This window comes from Kogia breviceps, chromosome 3, assembly GCF_026419965.1.
Source record: "Kogia breviceps isolate mKogBre1 chromosome 3, mKogBre1 haplotype 1, whole genome shotgun sequence".
In the NCBI taxonomy this organism is placed as follows: domain Eukaryota; kingdom Metazoa; phylum Chordata; class Mammalia; order Artiodactyla; family Physeteridae; genus Kogia; species Kogia breviceps.
Window position 1 is genome coordinate 87,448,620 of NC_081312.1, and position 19,319 is coordinate 87,467,938.

Below are 19,319 nucleotides of genomic sequence, written 5' to 3' on the forward strand. Positions count from 1 at the left end.
GGTGTATGATTTTTATTTCTTGACACACACACACACACACACACACACACACACACACATAAATGGATCAAAAAGTAATGTTCATCTAGAAAAATTTACCCCAAAAATGCAAAACAGGTTTCAATGAGCTTAGATTTCCTGTATGGTAGAAGTAATGCATTGTCCGCTTACATACCTATCCATTTTTATAACCCAAGCTAAGGGCTGGAAAAAGAAACCTGGAACAGTCCCAAGTGAATATGGGAAGCCAGAGCAGTAATGAAGTTGAAGATTTCTCAGAAATAGTCCTAAGTGGGGAGCCTCTAATCCTACCTGGACAGTGCTTTTCTGCAGGTTTCTCAGCATGAGTCCAAACCTCACAAAGCACCTCAAAGACTAGGTTTGCCCAGTGTCACAAGTATGGCAGTAGGCTCAGCAGGCTGGATACAGGGACCATGTAAATAGTAGTAAAAACAAATCAAGGACCAGATGCTGAGATTTCCCCTTGTGTCCCACAGTTGGAAGAATAAGTAGTTGATCTCTAAGTAGTTTTCCGCTTCTTGGCAGATGGCCGCTCAAATACATCTCGTACCCCAGCTGCCTTTTGTTTAAAGAACTTTGTGTTCTGGGCACTCTCTTGGCCCCATGCTGAGTCAAAGGAGGTGGTGTCTTGATCCACGAGGTGGGTGTACTTGGTACGACCAGAGCGTCCAAAGTTCTTGACCTGTTAGGATAGATGATGAGTTATACCACCAGACATACCATGTCACAGCCCTCAATACGTTACTTTTCTCTCTCATGTCATTAAGGTACCCCATACCTGCATGACTTTGGGAAGAATGGTTTTGTTGAAATGATCCTCCAGGGTAGGTGCGCTGAAATCTCTCTTGTATACTTCTTCATCCTCATCCTGTAGAAAAGAGTCTTATCAATCTTGTGGTTTTATTTCTCATATATTCAAACTACATTTTTTTAGAGATCATTTTTTAAAACCATTTAACTTTTTTATTATTTTAATTAATTTTTTTGGGCTGTGCTGTGCTGCATGTGGGATCTTAGTTCCCTGACCAGGGATTGAACCCGTGCCCCCTGCAGTGGAAGCGCAGAGTTGTAACCACTGGACCACCAGGGAAGTCCCTCAAACTACACATTTATTAAATTTTACAACAAGGGATAAAAAGAAAGCAGAGGGTATTGAACCTATTGAACCAAGTGCTTACATCTAGTTGAGGAGATGATAATCTTTTTTGCCCTTGTCTTTTTCCTTCCTAAGTGTAGACATTTCCTGAAGGTTGGCTATATTCTTCTCTGCACTCAACATGTTCATTCACTCACATGATTTCAACTTCATACAGGCCTCCCAAATCTCCAATCCTGATTCTTCTACTGCCCAATACACATCTTAGCTTGGGTATTCTGGGATTTCAAACTCACATCTAAAGGGAAAACTGTATCCCTAACCTTTCCAAATCAGCCTTTTCCTGACTTAACTTCTGTTAATAGGACCAACATTCTCTCAATTACCTAGATTCTCATTACCTGGGTTATTACAGTTTTTCCCTGCAATCAATCTTACACATTTCGTGGGATTAATGTTTCTAGAACACAACTCTCATTATACCTCTGTTCTGCTCAAAAACTTTCAATGGTTCTCTACTTTATTAAATAAGCACAGTTCCTCTGTGTACTAGTCAAGGCCAAATGCTATGTAGCCTTAATCTACTCCTTGCCTTTACAGATAATACTTTTTGCCTCCACTTCTTGTTCCTTTACATGGAATGTCTTCCTACCCCCCTGAATGTCAGGAAGTCTATACATCTTAACTTTTTAAGAAAAATATTTATTTATTTATTTGGCTGCACTGGGTCTTAGTTGCGGCACGTGGGATCTTCCTTGCAGCGTGTGGGATCCTTAGTTGCGGCATGCAGGATCTTCTTTTTCTTTTAGTTGCAGCATGCGGGATCTAGTTGCCTGACCAGGGGTCAAACCTGAGCCCCCTGCATTGGGAGCATGGAGCCTTAGCCACTGGACCACCAGGGAAGTTCCAGGAAGTATATATATCTTAAATGTTACCTCCTTGATGTTACCCTTTTCAATCTTCTACCAAATATAACACCTCTCTTCAGAAGTCCCTTAGTACTTTCACTGTTCCTATGTTACAGTAGATATTTGCCTTAGCTCTATTATTAGGCTGTAAGCCTTCTGAGGGCAAGGATTATATAACCTGTAGCTGTGCTAAACAGTAGTACCCTTCATACAGTAAATGCTCAAAAGGTTTACTTAATGAACTGTATAAAATAACTATAGAGGGCTTCCCTGGTGGCTCAGTGGTTGAGAGTCTGCCTGCCGATGCAAGGGACACGGGTTTGTGCCCCAGCCCGGGAAGACCCCACATGCTGCGGAGCAGCTAGGCCCGTGAGCCATGGCCGCTGAGCCTGCGCGTCTGGAGCCTGTGCTCCGCAACGGGAGAGACCACAACAGTGAGAGGCCCGCGTACCGCAAAAAAACCAAAAAAACCCAAAAAAACACAAAAACCATAACTATAGAGAATAGTTTCAAATCAACATATAAGTAAGACTATAATGTTATGATACAGATCATAAACATATGTGCTGAAAGAATTAAAATAGTACCATTTTGGTTAAGGAAAGTTTCCTGGAAGACCTGAGTCCTTTAACCAAACATAATTTTGGAGTAATCTTTTCCCTTCAGCTATAGAAAGGCCAATTTAAATGTAGGACAATTAAACAGTTTTCATGAAACCAACTTTTCTCCTTGTTAGAGTCTGAGAGTCCCTCATTTAATCTCAGAAGCCATTTCAACCTCACTCTCCTTGTCCAGATGAGAAGAGTTGATATTTGAGTATGTGCACCAAAAGACTCTCAAATAAACCTTTCCATCACAGTCAGCAATGCACTGCTTCCTTAAGGAGCTTGATTATTAAAGCTGCTGAAATGCTTAAGCAATGATATTTTATGACTTTGAAGCAGTATAAGAAGTAACTCATAATCTCCACTGACTCCTATCTTGAAAACTACATCGGCTGGAAAACTACATAATAAGCAAACATTTCCTGCTGAGCAGATAGACTGAAACTGGTTATGGAGGGAGAGGAGTAAGGAATCCTCCAGTGAAGTTTTAAAATTTTTCTACAGTGAAAGGCAGGAATTAGCTGTAATAGGGATGTTTAAGGTTTGCTATACAGCATTTGAAAAAGCTAGTCTAGTTTTTGATAAAAACTTCTTTAACATCAGGAAACAGTTTGATATACCACATGCTATTAGAGTAATAAATGTAACCAATTCTCCCATTCCCTTTCCTGCTATCTATTAAGGAATTATCACTAGTGCTAACCCAAATAATTTGGAAGAAGTCCTTTTCACTTTATACAGGGTTAACAGACTGATATTTTGACTTTGGTTTTTATATGAAGAACAAAGATGATGGCATTACACATAATGGTTAGATAATTAACAATTTTTTTGGTTAGACTTAGTCACTTTCTGTCAGCTCAGAATGAAGTAAATTAAACTTATGCCACCCAAACATGAGTTAATGTAAAGCTCTATGCAGAGCCTGGTTTTCTCATAACCAAAATTTCTCACTCAGCTATGGATAATGATATCTAAGTGATTTGGGGAACCCAAACAGTCTAGTATCTATATAGATCACTATTTCAGTTCCTCAATTCTTCTGTTACATCATTTCCTCCTTCTGAGAGCTGGGGCCAAAAGAGAACAGTTGCTGCTACATCTAAAATCCTGTAGCCAATGCTTTCCTCTATTTGGTTTTATATTCTTCAGAGGCAAAAAGCGAATAAGAAAGCTGACCACTGGCAAGTAGAAGTAACATCCCAGGACCAGGGAAATGGGGAGTTATTCCTACTGCCCCATTTTCCCATTCTCTTTTCACTTCTTACCATGAAGAAGGCACCCCGGTGATAATACTTCTGTAAGAACTTATATTTGCCCTTAACAGCTTTGTTGGTAATGACTTTGCCATTTGCCCGAAGCTCAGCTCGCCTCTCTTCCTCAGTCAGGTTTCGCATGCGTTCAATTTCTGCTTTCTCCTTTTCAAGCCTGTCCAGAGAACAAAACTATTTATTAGTATCATTTTAACTTCAGAAAGACCCAGTTATCTGAATATGACACAGTCCCACCTCCTTTCAACCATCATTCGTCTTCATCAATTCTAGTTATTACCTGTTAGGAATCAAGATCAGGAGCTCAATAAATAAGAGGGTGACATAGTCTTCATTATGCTCGCAAGACCAGGTTTTGCAAACTTCTGAAAGTTGATTCTAGCCTTTTTGAGGTTTAGACATACTACCACTGCTTGATTTTATAACATTACTAATTTCCCTTCCCTAAAAAGCTTTCTTAGTTAAAAAATAATTAGAATTTAAAATGACTCTGGGGACTTCCGTGGTGGCGCAGTGGTTAAGAATCTGCCTGCCAATGCAGGGGACACGGGCTTGAGCCCTGGTCTGGGAAGATCCCACATGCCGCGGAGCAGCTAAGCTCATGTGCCACAACTACTGAGCCTGTGCTCTAGAGCCCGGGTGCCTAGAGCCTGTGCTGTGCAACAAGAGAAGCCACCACAATGAGAAGCCCATGCACTGTAACAAAGAGTAGCCCCTGCAACGAAAACCCAACACAGCCAAAAATAAATAAATAAATAAATAAATTTATATATTAAAAAAGCAAATAACTCTGTATAAGAGTTTACTGGTATTATTATTATTATTATTATTTTGCGGTATGTGGGCCCCTCACTCCCGTGGCCTCTCCCGTTGCAGAGCACAGGCTCCGGACGTGCACGCCCAGCGGCCATGGCCCACAGGCTCAGCTGCTCCGTGGCATGTGGGATCTTCCCGGACCGGGGCACAAACCCCTGTCCCCTGAATCAGCAGGCTGACTCTCAACCACTGCGCCACCAGGGAAGCCCTGGTATTTCTTCAGTAATGTGCTTATATGTCACAAACCAAGGATCACCCTCATTAATTAAACTGCGTGACTTTAACCCTTTTTTTTGGAGTGGAGAGTCATAGATCCCTTTTCTTCAAAAAATGCAAATAAACACATAATTTTTCATACAATGTTAAAGGGTACATGGACTCCTCGAAGCCCAGGATAAAAACCTTAGAAACTGCAGGCTGAGGACAGAGTCTTCTATTGAGGATTATAACCTGGGATTACCCTCTCTCATTCCTAGTAATTTTTAGGAATGGGTGATGCAGCTCAGAAATGATTCTGCTCTAACACAGTGACTGTGGTAGATTATTTAAATGCCACAAATTCTTCCCCTCACAGTATGCATGTCCCTTTGCAGAAATGACATGTGAGCTTCAAAAGACCTTGCCAGCTTCCACCTTTGCCCTCTTAGAATGCTGCCCTGAGACCATTATGTAAGGAAACTAGTCTAGCCTACTGAAGAAGAAGTGAGGCATTGTAACTGAGAGTGCCAACTACCAGACACATGAGTGAAGCCCAGTCAATCTTCCAGCTGGATGCAACTGCATAAGAGAACCCAGGTGAAATCAGCAGAGGAACTGCATAGCCAACCTCCAAAATTATGAGAAATAATTGTTTCAAGTCACTTACTTTTGGGTTGGGTTGTTATGCAACAACAGATAACTGATTACAGTGAGTAACTTGTGTGGTCTACTAGGAAACTACTAAAGGGAATATCAGCTGGCACTCTATCATGGAGAAACACGGACAAAATGCATTTCTTTTCCCTGATTTTATCGTAAAAGCCTCATTCCAATGTATGGGGAACCCACCCAGTTGCAGGAACCCTAAAGGAAGCTAGAATGGAACTCATAGTAGGTGTGGACCCTCAGAGCTACCCTACTAGGAACCTGTCCCATCAGTGGTACTAAACTCTAGGCCCATCCTATTACTCACGCTTCTCGATCTTCTCTGTCCCTCTTGATTCTCTTTAGCTCCCGAACTTTCCACGCCTCATATTCTTCCTCATCATTTTCATCGTCAGTATTGAGTGCATCCAGTGCAGCCAGGGACCGCTTGTTCTCCTCCAGCTCTTTCTTGGTCTCCTCTTCTACAATCTGGATAGGGAGACCAGTTCACCTGTTGGACTTCCTTACTCTCCTCAGACAGACCTAAGCACACAACTCCTTGCACTCAATCCTCACAGCTACCCCCAGTACCTTGAGTGTGTACTTGCGCCTCTCCTCAGCCATGCGTTTGGCCTCCTGCTCCAGCTCTTTCTGTTTCAGTGCTTCAGCCTCACGTTCCTGAACTGTTACCCGGTCCTTCCTGCAGCACAGAGGTCCTGTTAATTACCCAAAGCCCTTAGAGTGGAGGTCTTTGTTCCCCTAAATTAAGTCCCATCCAAACTAGACAAAGCCCAATAATCTCTGGCTCTATTATTTGCAAAGAGCCCAAAATGGGAGTCATTCCCGGTTTTCAGAGCATCAAAATTCCATGCATCTTTGAGAATTGCCTGAATAGGAAGGAACCTGCTGGACTGTAGGATTTCTTGCCATTAGGAAAGGAATAGGAATTTGCTCTTCAAGCTTGATTTTGTGTTTAATAGAATATAAGGCCTTGCCAGGTATGTTTTCTTCAAGTGGAAAAGGAGAGGTGAAAACAAACTCAGTCTCCCTGCTAACAAGATATTCCTCAGCAAATACCCTGCCGAGGTGGGGCACTGGGCAGAAGACTTTTCCTTGGTGCTTACATTTCAGAAGAGCGTGAGAGAGAAAAGAGGCTTTCATTTTCAGACCTGGAAAGCAGTAGTTACTTCCAGGATTCAGGCCTGGTTTGTGAGATACTTACTTCCGAATGAAAACTGGCTTAAGGCGAGGCTCCATCTCATCTTCACTGTCTGTGTACTCTTCATACTCAGACTCTGATTCTGACTCCTCTCCAGAACGTCCCTCATCTTCCACCTCCATGACTTCCAGCTCTTCATTTTTTCTCTCCTGAGCTCGTTGACGCATCATGCCACGGCGCCGTTCTATTTCCTGTCAAGTTACATGTCCAAGCCAGTCAGCTAATTGGCCTGTGCTCTGAGATGTCTTTTCTTTTTAACCTCATCAAGCTCAACAAATTGTGATGTGAGTAAATGCAACCTAGTACTATTCTATTTCTTTTTTTAAAAACATCTTCATTACAGTATAATTGCTTTACAATGGTGTGTTAGTCTCTTCTTTATAACAAAGTGAATTAGTTATACATATACATATGTCCCCATATCTCTTCCCTCTTGCATCTCCCTCCCTCCCACCCTCCCTATCCCACCCCTCTAGGTGGTCACAAACACCTAGCTGATCTCCCTGTGCTATGCGGATACTTCCCACTAGCTATCTATTTATGTTTAGTACCATTCTATTTCAATCCTATCCCCAATAAGCAGGGAACACTGGATCAGACTTCTTCCAAAAGCAGGTATCTTGTGCCTTTAAGGCCTCATCAAAGGAGCATAAGCCCTAACTTTTTCTTGTACCCAGAAAGAACTTCCCACTTTCCGAAATTATACCTCATCATCAATCTCTTCCTCTTCTTCTTCACTGCTATCTTCTCGTTCCATGCGCCAAGCATCTCCTTCCACTTCAGAGTCACTTTCTCCAACCACTTCAGGTTCCACTATTTTCCGATGTCGAGCCAATCTGAAAGACAGTGTCCAAGTGTAACACCAACCTCACAAAAACGAAGGGGCATCAACTACATTTCCTTAGTCACAGGGCACCTGGACATTATGTTTGCTTTTATTAGTACTGAAGTCTTGAGATAAGGAAACAGAGGGGGAGATTAAAGAAACTAACTCAAAGTGTTAGAACAAATAGTCAAGTTGGACCCAAAACATTACATGTATGCTGAGGCACCCTGGGGCACTGCAACAAACATAGATGGTTGCACTGGGAGATATTTTAAAGCTCAAGGTAGTTCACAATTTCAACAGTAGATCACACTATGTTTCCTTTCAATGATATATCTTAGTAAAACTGGGATTTTGGGGCTGCTGTGATTAAAAAGCAAGTACTGCATGAAAGGCAATATGCAACAGGAAATGAGTGACAGTGCCAATGTGACTCTAAGGTTTGAGAAGTTGTTAGTGCCCAAGAGCCACGCAAGCCCCAGTAGTAACTGTAGTTATGTAAAAATGTTTTTCTTTTATACATATTATATTTTTCAAGTGGTTAAGTTGCTAGGACATAAATATTTATTAAATCATTTGGATCTAACTACTTAATAAAATAAATAGAATTGTTTGGGCCCAGGACTCTGTAAAAAAACTCCTGAGACAATATGAACTGTGAAAGTTTGGGGCCTCTGGCCTCCTCTGTAAGGTAATATCTCAGTCAATACACAATACACAAAACCCCTCATTGGGAGGCTCCCTTTTCGACATCAGTCCTTTCTTCCTACTTCATCAGTGTCATTTCTCCTCATTGGCCTTTAGAATAAATGCATGGATAAAATCAAATTTCTCAAATTTTATAAAATATCTTTGTGGTAAAAAGACTCCTCAACAAACCAACCAACGGTCTGTGTTTTCCATCACCTTAATGAGTTATTTTCCTAACCCCACTGTGCCTGTTTGCTCAGTGGTAAAAATGGGGATAACAGTACCTACCTCATAAGGTTATTATGTGGATTTCAAGAATTAGTAAATGTAATATACCTGGAACAGTGCCTGGCACGTAGTTAAGTACTATTCAAGTATTAGCTATTACTGCTGTTGTTCCTATTAATTAACCTGTAGGGGTTCAGGTCCAGGGAAACATAACCCGAGTCATTACCTCTCCTCCACATCTTCACTAATACGGTTCTGCAAACGCCGTAGCCGAGGGTCGCTAGATGAATCGTCCTCCTGTTCCTCAGGCTCTGCTTCTTGTTCTTTGGCTTTCTTAATGAACTGAAACTCTTCATCCTCCTCATCTGAGGACTCCATAGGGGCATAGTCTGGCCTCTTTCCCGACACATAACGTTTTACCTTCACTTTTTCCATCGAAATCTCACCTGGGTGAGAAAGATAACTTATATTTCAGTAGCCTCTTTCCCAATGTCCTTCAACCCTTGGCCTTTCCAGGTAGAGCCCTGTATTTCTGGCAAACCAGAGTCCAAGCAGGAGAAGAGAGCCATTACCCAATCATCTATTCATCTAATGCTGTTTTCCTACAAAGGCCAAGTCATGCGAAGGCATTCTTGTGAACACCAACATTAATGATAATGAGGCTTAGCTTGGGTACAATGAAGTGGAGGAAGGTGGGTAGTGAAACAACAGAAAAAGTCCCCCCAAATAGGGAGACTACCTCCAACACAAATTCATGCTATTCCACCTCAACTACGTGCTTAAGCGAATTATTTGTAATAGTGCCCAGCACACAGTAAGGATGACTTAAGTGGGAATATAAAATTAAAATACTGCTCATTCTTTTAGTTTGAGAATTTTCTGTGGCAACCTTTATAAATTACCATATAACGCAATCTTCTAATCTTTATTTCTACTTTCTTTTCTTTTAGCTTATGTACTATCAAACCTGCAAGAGTAGATTATCTGTCTTTTACAAATACCAACAATTCTAGTGAACAGAAAATCAGTGAAAACTAACTAACATATTTTATAAGATGAATATAACCCTGATAACCAAACTGTACAATTCAAGGGAAAATTTTAGGTGGATTTCACTTATGAACATATACAAAAATACTAAATAACATAATAGCAAATGTATTCAGGCAATGTAAAAACTAACCAAAAAACCCCTCTAAGCTATAGTGACATAACAGGGTTTAGCCCAGGACTACAAGCAAGGCTTAACCATAGAAAATTAACAGGGGAAAAAGTAATGTACTATTTAAAGTTTATATATTTATGGGACTTCCCTGGTGGTCCAGTGGTAAAGAATCCACCTTCCAATGCACGGGACATGGGTTCGATCCCTGATTGGGGAACTAAGATTCCCACATGCCACAGGGCAACTAAGCCCGCGCACCACAACTACTGAGCTCGCGTGCTTTAACGAGAGAGCCCACATGTCGCAACTAACACCCGACGCAGCCAAAAAAATAAATAAAATTTAAAAATTAAAAAATAAATATTAAAAAAAGAATGAAATCACAACAAAATAAAAATTAAAAAAATAAAGTTTATATATTTAAAGTCACATAATCTAACAATAGATACAGCAAACATTATATTTAATGATAAAACATTAGAAGCATTCCTTTAAAAAACAGTGGGCATCATTAGGTTGTCCCTATCATATCTTCTAATCAACATTATATTATGGTTTTAATTAGTGCAATAAGAAAAGAAAAGGAGATAAAAGGTAAGAATCGAAAAGGAAGAAACCGCCACAATTTACAGACTATATGATTACTTATGTAGAAAATACAAGATAACAAACAGATAAGCTAAAAAAATTTCAAGAAGAATGCTGGATAAATGTTAGATAAAAATAAATGTGCCTGTACATTGGCTACCTATAATTAGATAATACAGTTTAAAAATACTATTTACAATAGCAACTAATCTGTAAGATACTAAGGAATAAATCAACAAATGACGTAGGCCTTTAGGAGGAAAAATATATAGTTGTATTTAAAGATATAGAAGATCAAAATAAATGGAGAAGTATATCATGTTCAAGGATGAGAAGGTGGCAACGGTGCCCGAGTTGATCGATAAATGTGTGATCTATAATTTTAATGCAATTTCATTAAAAGCTGTTCCCAGGCTGATTTTAAAATCATATGGAAGAACAGGAGGTCAAAAAGAGCCAAGACAATTCTGAAGCACAAGGTGAGGTAAAAGACTTTAACAGACACCTCAGCAAAGAAGATATAAAGATGGCAAATAAGCATGTGAAAAGATGCTCCACATTATATGTCGTCAGGGAAATGCAAATTAAAAAAACAATGAGATACCACTACACACATATTAGGCTGGCTAAGATCCAGAGTTCTGACAATACCAAATGCTGGTGAGAATGTGGAGCAACAGGAGCTCTAATTCACTGCTGGTGGGAATGCAAAATAGCACAACCACTTTGGAAGATAGTTTGATGGTTTCTTACAAAACTAAGCATACTCTTACCATATGATTCAGCAATCGTACTCCTTGGTATTTACCCAAAGGAGTTGAAAACTTATGTCCACACAAAAACCTTCACATGGATATTTACTGCAGCTTTGTTCATAACTGCAAAAACTTGTAAGCAACCAAGATGTCCTTTACCAGGTGAATGGGTAAATTAGACTGTGGTATATCCAGATGATGGAATATTACTCAGCAATTAAAAAAAAAAAGAGCTATCAAGCCATGAAAAGATACGAAGGACCTTAAATGCATAGTAAAAATACTGTGTGATACCATAATGATGGATAAATGTCCCTACACATTTGTCCAAATCTACAGAATGTACAACACCAGAGTGAACTTTAATGTAAACTACTGACTTTGGGTGATAATGATGTGTCAATGTAGGTTCACCCTACCCTAGAGAAATTTTTACACAAGTGCACTAAAGAGACATGTTTAAGCACTGTTTGTAACAGGAGAAAAAGTAACAAAACAACACTGTCCCTCAGCAGGAAGCAAACTGTGGTTTAATTATATAATGGAACTCATAAGCAGTTAAAATGAATGAATAAGATCTTCATGTATTCAAAGAATACTTCTCAAAAAACATGTTGAGGACTTCGCTGGTGGCACAGTGGTTAAGAATCCTCCTGCCAGTGCAGAGGACATGGGTTCAAGCCCTGGTCCGGGAAGATCCCACATGCCGCGGAGCAACTAAGCCCGTGTGCCACAACCACTGAGCCTACGCTCTAGAGCCTGCGCGCCTAGAGACCGTGCTCTGCAACAAGAGAAGCCACCACAATGAGAAGCCCGGGAACCACACGAAGAATAGCCCGCGCGCAGCAACAAAGACCCAAGGCAGCCAAAAATATAAATAAATAAATAAATAAATAAATAAAAATTAAAAACAAAACATGTTGAGTCTAAAAAAAAAAAAAAAAGGCAGGTTGCACAAGGATAGGTACCGTATATTTTTTTAAAAAAGAATTGACATTATTTTTCAAATACTTTACTGGAAAAACGCTAACTTTCAGTCTGACTTCCCAAACAGGTACAGTTTTCCTTCATCCATCTGCACCCATCCTTTAAAGATCGAGTTAAATACCCCAATCTGAAGAGATTATTCCTTCTCTGCCCTCCCTAAGCATTTCGTTTGTATCACCTATATGACAGGTATTATAGGTGTAAAAGACCGTACACCTGCTTAGAATGTGCCTCTTTTTGCATGTCTCACATCTAGTAGACTATGAGTTCCTTACACCACTGTCTTACGCCATTTTGTATTCAATTTAACAAATACAGGCACTGCGTTGGTTGAAGGGATAAAAAGTTTAATAAGACAGAGTTCCTGCCTCAAGGAGGTTATGAGCCTCTGATGTAGTAGAGGGAAATGGACATGTAATTAACAACGATAAGAGTTATAAAGCATCATAAACAGACTATGGATAACAAAAGAGGGATTGTATCCCACACAACCCCTTGCAAACTGCAGGCATTCACTATATTTATTAGTCTAACTTATTGGTGGAGGCCAAGGCAACAGGGTGATTGCTGTAGGAGAGAGCACACAGGCTCTAGTAACCGGATGAGACGGAAGTAGCTTTTTTTTCCCCTAAGCAACGCGACTGGATGCGAGTTTGACAGGGAAAGTCGAAGAAATAGGAGGCAAGGTCGTAAGGATCGCTGGGGTTGAGGTGGTGGGCCTGGGGAAGGTTTGGAATATGCTGGGGAAAGAGGTAAGATCCGACTGGAAAGCCGCTCAGCACAGTACCTTTCTCATTGCGAACTGGGACGGCCCCAGCCGTAGACTGAATGGGCGGTTGTTTCATGAGTGAGCTTGGGACCGACATGTTGACGGCAGCGGCAGTGACTCCCAAAACTTGACTGATTCCAAACTGAACAGAACAACGTCAACGAACAGAAGAAACCTCTTCCACTAAGGCCACTGTACACTGCTGCGCCGCTGATACAAACACCACTTACGGCTGAGCTAGAAAAACCGGAAATATGCGATCAGAGGATTGTGGGATTGTGGAGGACGTTTGGGCGCCTACGGCTAGAACGTCGAGTCTGTTACTGCGCATGTTCATAGGCCGCCCTGGCCTCCTCAGTCTCGCAGTATTTGGACGCCCTTTCTGGCGGGAAGTTGCTTCCGCTGGGGTTTGCTGTTGAGACCCTGCGGCGAGGAAAGGCTGAATGAAAGGTTTCGCTCGTTAGGGTTGGTTTGAAGCCGAGGAATATCGGATAGTGAGGGATAAGAAACTGAGGAGATAGTGAAGGGCGGTTTGTCCAGATTGTTGAAAGCTCAGAATTAGAGTTTAATCGGAATAGAAATTCTGTTAATAGCACCTGATTAGCTCAGTTGATGAGGCTGAGCGAGTTGTGGTGAGGTATTTTTTGGTCACGTGAGGGCAATTGGCGGTAATTTAGGCCTGTGGCAAGAAAAAAAAAAAAATCCCCCAAGCGGCTTAGAACAGTGCCTGAAATCCGAACACTTAACGCTTTCCAGTTCTTTCCATTTCTGGAGACTGCCTATTAAAACATATTCCTGGCTGGAATATTTGTATATAAGAGTCCATAAGTAATTATTAAGCACCGCGCTTAGCTTTCTCTAAGGAGTATGGAATATTGTTGAAAGGCTTGTTTCCTCCAGGAACTTGAATTTCATTTAGTAAGTCTTCAAGGGCTTATAGAAGAGTAACTGAAATAATCCCAATTTACTAGTTGGGTTGTGTAAAAAACATAGGCTAATTGGTAGTAAGAACACAGTCACTGTAGAAATGATTTTATAATTGCTGTGGTGGGGAGGGAAGGGACAGCCTGAGCAAAGTCTTGAAGTCCAGAAATAGCATGGTATATATCAGACACTATGAAAAGTTTGATTTTATCAGTAATTTTTGAGTCGAGGAGTGTGCAAGTTCCTGAAGGGCTTTAAAGGTGCTGTTAATAGGATTAGTTCTCAAATTATTTCACCTGTATCCTAAAATTGGGCCTCAGCTGGGAGAAGAAATAAAATTGGGCAAGTCTCGATCAAGGAACAGTGGATAAATCAAGTAACTAACCAAGGGAGCAGTTTTGAGCTATAAAGAAAAGGACTGTAAAAGAGTAGATAGAAATTTGTTATAAATTCATCAGCTCCAAAACTATGCTATCCAGAGGGAGTAAATCTGACGGGAAGGCAATTGTTTCTGCTCGCGTCAACCCAGAAAATAGGAAAAAAAAAAAAAGGTTTAATATGTCAGTGACTATAAGAAATATAGTGCCCTGAAATCTTATTTATGATGCTTTGTGATACAAAAGTTATTTAAAACTTTTCCTCAGTCTTTGGGTTTTGTAAGGTCACTAAATCTTAGTTAACTGGTGGGTGAAATTTAAACCAACTTAGTTAACTGGTGGGTGAAGTTTAAACCAGCTTAAGTTATCAGCTCTTGAAAAAAAAATCAAAATGTTTCTCTTCCTAGGAAGAAAATACGGTGGCCATTGGGCATAATTTTCTGGTGGTGGGATTACAAAGAACTAGGGGCTGAGGTAAAGGCTGCATATATATTGATTTCATTTCCTCTCTATTTCATATGGCATTTAAGTGCTCCTGAATCTTCTCCAGGCTCACGTTGCTAGGCAAGGTGGTTTTTCCTTAGGAGAGGCGCAGGTGTTTTTCAAAGTAAGATACTGGCATCAGCAGCATCAAAATCACCGGGATCCAAGGTAAAAACGTCGATTCGGTCCCTTCGCTTCCCTGAGGAATTTGAGTTTGGGGCGAAGCTGGCAACCTTGCCTCTTTAAGAGACTAATGTAACGCCCTGTTCCCCCTCCCCCTCCCGCCTGCTGGGATCGGAGCCCTCCTGCTCCGCCCTGGCCTCCCCCGCCCCGGACCCCTCCCCGCCCCTCCCACCTCCACCCATCCCCGCCTCCCGCCGCAATCTTGGCGGGAAGACGCCTGCTGCTAAGCGGAGGGAGGATGTCTGCGTCGCGCGCGGAGGCCGAGGAGAAGGTGGGCTCGAGACAGCGACTCCAGGTGAATGGGAGAAAAGGCTTGTCCCTTTTGGGTGTGTTCCTGCCTCAGTCTTCGTGAGGGGTGTGCCAGGCATAGGCCGAGGAGGATGGGAGGACTTACCACCCGGCACCTCCTGACTCCAAAACTTTCCTGCTCCTTGGGGCATCTCTCAGTTTAACGGGTTTTTGGGGGTGTTGCTTTAAAAGATAAGCGGGGATGCCTGTCCTGGTTTTCCTCTGGAAAGTAGACCTTCAGCATTGAGGAAGATGCTTATTAATAATTCCCAAAATAGTGTCTGGCTGGGATCCGGAAGCCTGCCTTTGCTTTTGCAGTCTTTATGGTCAGTTTCCCACTCTTGAAACAATTCCAGTTACTCAGTCTCCTCAGTTACAAATTGTCATTTTTATTATTGGTCTGGCCGACTCATGGGTAAGAAATGTGTCCAGTATAGTAAATAATTCTATTCAGGTTAATGAATTAGGTATCTAGATTTTGGAGGGAAAAAGGTTTCCTTACAGGCTCTCAGTTTGGCTTTATGTTGTCATTATGAAATAGGAATTAGATTTATTTACTCAGATCTGTAAGAAAAGGCTTAAAACCTGGAATTTTAATACTCTGTTTTCCTTTATTGACCTGAATAGGTGAATGAATATAAGGAAAACCAAAACATCGCTTATGTGTCTCTGAGACCGCTACAGACTACAGTTTTAGGAAAAACACCTATGGTGTGTCTTGTTCCCTTTTCACTCAGTACCTACAAGCCAGATCAACTCAAGTGCCCCAAATCCCTATTAGATAAGAATTCTAACAATGAAGTGGCATGTAAGAAATGTAAGAAGGCTGAAATAAAGAAAACTAGCAGAAAGATTTTAACCCCAAAGATGGAAGCCACATCTTCCAAGGCAGAATCTACTCTGCAAAAATCATCCTTAGATGTTCATGCTGAAAGTAACAAGTGGCAATACAAGAGCACTTCAGATACAGTGATTCTCAGTGCTGATACAGAAAGCAGCCAGGATGGAGACAGTGATGAAGGTACCACACCAGGCATGGTAAGAATTTAATTACTAGCTTATTCAAATTTTTCATATTTAAAAATATGTTTTTCAGTTCTGATAAGCTAAGGTTATCAAGGGTCTCTTTAGCGCAAACAAATTATTTTATCATCTAATTTATGTTTAACTGAAATTTTATTCTTTAAATGTATAACAGATAACTTCCTTGGGTTAATTTTACTCTTGGTTTCGATTTGTGAAGGAGGGGATTGACTTAATCTTCACTCTGCTTCCCTTTTTCTTCCTCAGCTTATTGCATTTATTTTTGAGCTTGCTTCTACTTTATGGTGTAATGCTCACCTTTACATATTTATGCACAATATACCAGAAGAAGTTGAGTTGTGGGACATAGAGCATTTGAATGACTCGATATCAGGGTAGGAAAATCACCATTAATTGATTGCATTCATGTGCTGAATATTTCCTTTAATTATGTAAAGGAGACAAGTGATGGAGTAGAGAAGATAACGTGAGAAACACTTACTAATTCTATTTAAAATAATAGTTCCATCAGTTTAAGGAATTAAGCATCTAATTATTTTGGCTTCTGTTGCCTACCGGGAGTGTTGTACTTCATTTAAAGTGACAAATTTTATGCAAGACAAGATAAAACACTACCACATGATGAAAAGTTGATTGAACTAGAACAGAAAATGATGGTAGGTAAAGGGAGATGGGATAATTGAGGCGGTGTTGTAATGAACTAGGACCTGTGGTGGGACAGGGTGGGCTAAGTCATAAATGCGTTGGACTGGGGGTTGGAAGCCTGGGTTTTAGGTGTGGCCTCTTCTAAGAAACCTTGTACCTTTAAGCAGATTACTTCTACGGTGAGGGAATTGGATAAGATTGGTGGTTCTCAAACTTTAGCCTATATCAGAATTACCTGGGAGGCTTGTTAAAATTCCTTTGCAGGGCTCCACCACCAGTTTCTGATTCAGAAGTTTTGAAGTGGGTATAGAATTTGCATGTCTAAAATGGCTTTCTAGAGACAACGGTCCAGGACTGCACTTTGAGAACCAGTGGATTTGATTAACTCTTTGGCCTCTTAGACTGTAAGATTCTGAGTATATGAGGCTAATATAAAACAGATTTTATTTTGATGTAAGGTAAACAGGGTCAGAAATTAGAACATGAGGTAGGACTGGAGATAGAGTCATAAATGCTCAGCATATATTTTCTTAGGACAAGCTGAAAGAGCTCACATCTTTTATAGAACATTTCATTCTTTTGTTCTCTTCCCTTTCATTAATTATCTTTTTGGGGTAAAATGGTTAAGGCTTTGTGGTACCATGCTTTAGGAAAAGTATTTAGTTTATAAGCTTATTTGTTCTCAGATGAAGGATGGCTTCTGTCACATCAAAGACAAGTGCCTGTAAGTCTAGAATTTTATTCTCCTTTTCTGGGAAGTTTGCTAAATTTCATCTCTCAGTCCTTCTATTAAATATGTTAATGTCATGAAGCATTTCTGAACAGTTGTTTTAAAAAATTTTTGAGAAAATTTTACACTTACAGAAGAGCTGCAAAAATAGTAAAGAGAATTCTCCTATATCTTTCACCTGTCTTCATTTTTTGTTAATATACATAGCATAGAATGTTTATCGAACTAAGAAATTAACCTTGGTACAGTGCTGTTAATTAACATACAGAATTTATTAGGATTTCACCAGTTTTCCCACTAATATCCTTTTCCTCTTCCAGTATCCAGTCCAGGATCATACAGTGGATTTAGTTGTCATGTCTCTGTAGATCTGGAAACAGTTTCTCAGTCTTTCATGACCTTGACACTTTTGAATAGTGCTGGGCAGTTATTTTGTATAATTTCCCTCAATTTGGGTTTATCTGCTGTTTTCTCATGATTAGAGTAAGATTTTGCATTTTGGGGAAGCATACCACAGAAATGAAAGTGCCCTCCTCAGTGCATCATATCAGGGTGTACATGATGTTGGTATTTTACTGGTGATGTTGACCTTGATCATTTAGCTAAGGTGGTGTCTGCCAGAATTCTCTAATGTAAACTTACTATTTTTCCCTTTGTAATTACTAAATACTTTGAGGAAGATACTTTGAGACTATGTGAATATCTGGTTTCTGTCATCAAGCATATATTTATTTTTTTATTAAGATAGAATTCACATAACATAAAATTTACTAAATTGTGTAATTTAGTGTTTTTTAGTATACATACGTAAGGCTGTGCAGCCATCACGACTATCCAATTTCAGAAATTTTCATCACTCCAAACAGAAACCACATACCTGTTAGCAGTGACTACAAACCATATTCCTCCCTCCCTCAGCCCTGGAAACCAATAATCTACTTTCTGTCTATAGATTTGCCTGTTCTGGACATTTCATATAAATGGAATTATACAATATATGGCTTTTTTGGTCTGGCTTCACTTACCATGTTTTCATCATTCATTCATGTAGCATGTATTGATTGGTACTTCATTCCTTTTTATGGCTGAATAATATTCCATTGTATGGGTATACCACATTTTGTTTATGCATTCATCAGTTGATGGACATTTGGGTTGCTTTCACTTTTTTGCTCTTAAGAATAATGCTGCCATGAGCATTTACTTGTGACATTTTGTGTGATGTTTTCCATTCTCTTGGTATATACCTTGGAGTGAAATTTCTGGGTCAAATGGTAACTGTTTAACTTTTTGAGGAACTGTCAAATTGTTTGCCAAAGTGACTGCACCATTTTTATATAACCACTGAAAAATCCAATTTCTCTAATACCCTCAACAATACTTGTTATTGTTTGTCTTTTTTTAAAAATTAAAATTTTTTAATTGAGGTAAAATACACAATGTATAATTTACCATCTTTACCATTTTTAAGTGTACAGTTCAGTAGTGTTATGTACATTTACATAGATGTAAAACGAATGTCCAGAACTCTTTTCATCTTGCAAAACTGAAGCTCTATACCCATTAAATAACTCCCCATTCCCCTACCTCCTTTCAGCCCGTGAAAACTACCATTCTACTTTCTGTCTATGTGGATTTGATTGTTGTAAGTACCTCATATAAGTGGAATCATATAGTATTTGTCTTTTTGTGACTTTTTAACTTAACCTAATATCCTTAATTGTTTTGATTATAGCCATACTAGTGGATGCGAAGTGGTATCTCATTGTGGTTTTTAAAATTAATTAATTTACTTTTGGCTGTGTCTGGTCTTGGTTGCTGCACGTGGGCTTTCTCTAGTTGCAGTGAGTGGGAGCTA

General features: G+C 40.0%; 2 protein-coding genes across 10 annotated transcripts in view; one reads left to right on the forward strand and one right to left on the reverse strand.

The window, feature by feature from the left end:
- Positions 1-118: 118 nt before the first annotated feature.
- MFAP1 (microfibril associated protein 1) lies at positions 119-13,106 on the reverse strand. Its single transcript, XM_059059400.2, has 9 exons — positions 12,806-13,106; positions 8,750-8,969; positions 7,486-7,615; positions 6,783-6,970; positions 6,152-6,260; positions 5,889-6,049; positions 3,899-4,058; positions 800-889; positions 119-703 (listed from the first exon to the last, which is right to left on the reverse strand). Exons 1-9 carry the CDS (start codon positions 12,882-12,884, stop codon positions 521-523), a joined length of 1,320 nt encoding a protein of 439 aa, XP_058915383.1. The 5' UTR covers positions 12,885-13,106; the 3' UTR covers positions 119-520.
- Positions 13,107-13,150: 44 nt separating this feature from the next.
- Positions 13,151-19,319, forward strand: part of WDR76 (WD repeat domain 76) — a 65,474-nt gene continuing 59,305 nt past the window's right edge. For 2 of the 9 annotated variants that reach the window (XM_067029152.1, XM_067029151.1), the window contains exons 1-4: positions 13,152-13,237; positions 14,619-15,049; positions 15,670-16,080; positions 19,059-19,106. In XM_067029152.1, the coding sequence (XP_066885253.1) occupies positions 14,993-15,049; positions 15,670-16,080; positions 19,059-19,106 (516 nt within the window). In that variant the 5' untranslated portion in view covers positions 13,152-13,237; positions 14,619-14,992. Of the gene's footprint in view, positions 13,253-14,507; positions 15,050-15,669; positions 16,081-19,058; positions 19,107-19,319 lie in introns of those variants that run through there. The other 7 variants (XM_067029155.1, XM_067029154.1, XM_059059371.2 and 4 more) reach the window with 5 other exon arrangements.

What these genes read in the sequence shown, in the direction of transcription:
- MFAP1 (XM_059059400.2), bottom strand. Translation starts at nt 12,884, where the DNA reads ATGTCGGTCCCAAGCTCACTCATGAAACAACCGCCCATTCAGTCTACG. An exon ending in AGGAAGAGATTGATGATGAG is followed by an intron (nt 6,971 to 7,485) that starts GTATAATTTCGG and finishes GTAACTTGACAG; the next exon opens with GAAATAGAACGGCGCCGTGG. An exon ending in GACAGAGAAGATCGAGAAGC is followed by an intron (nt 4,059 to 5,888) that starts GTGAGTAATAGG and finishes TTCTCTGGACAG; the next exon opens with GCTTGAAAAGGAGAAAGCAG.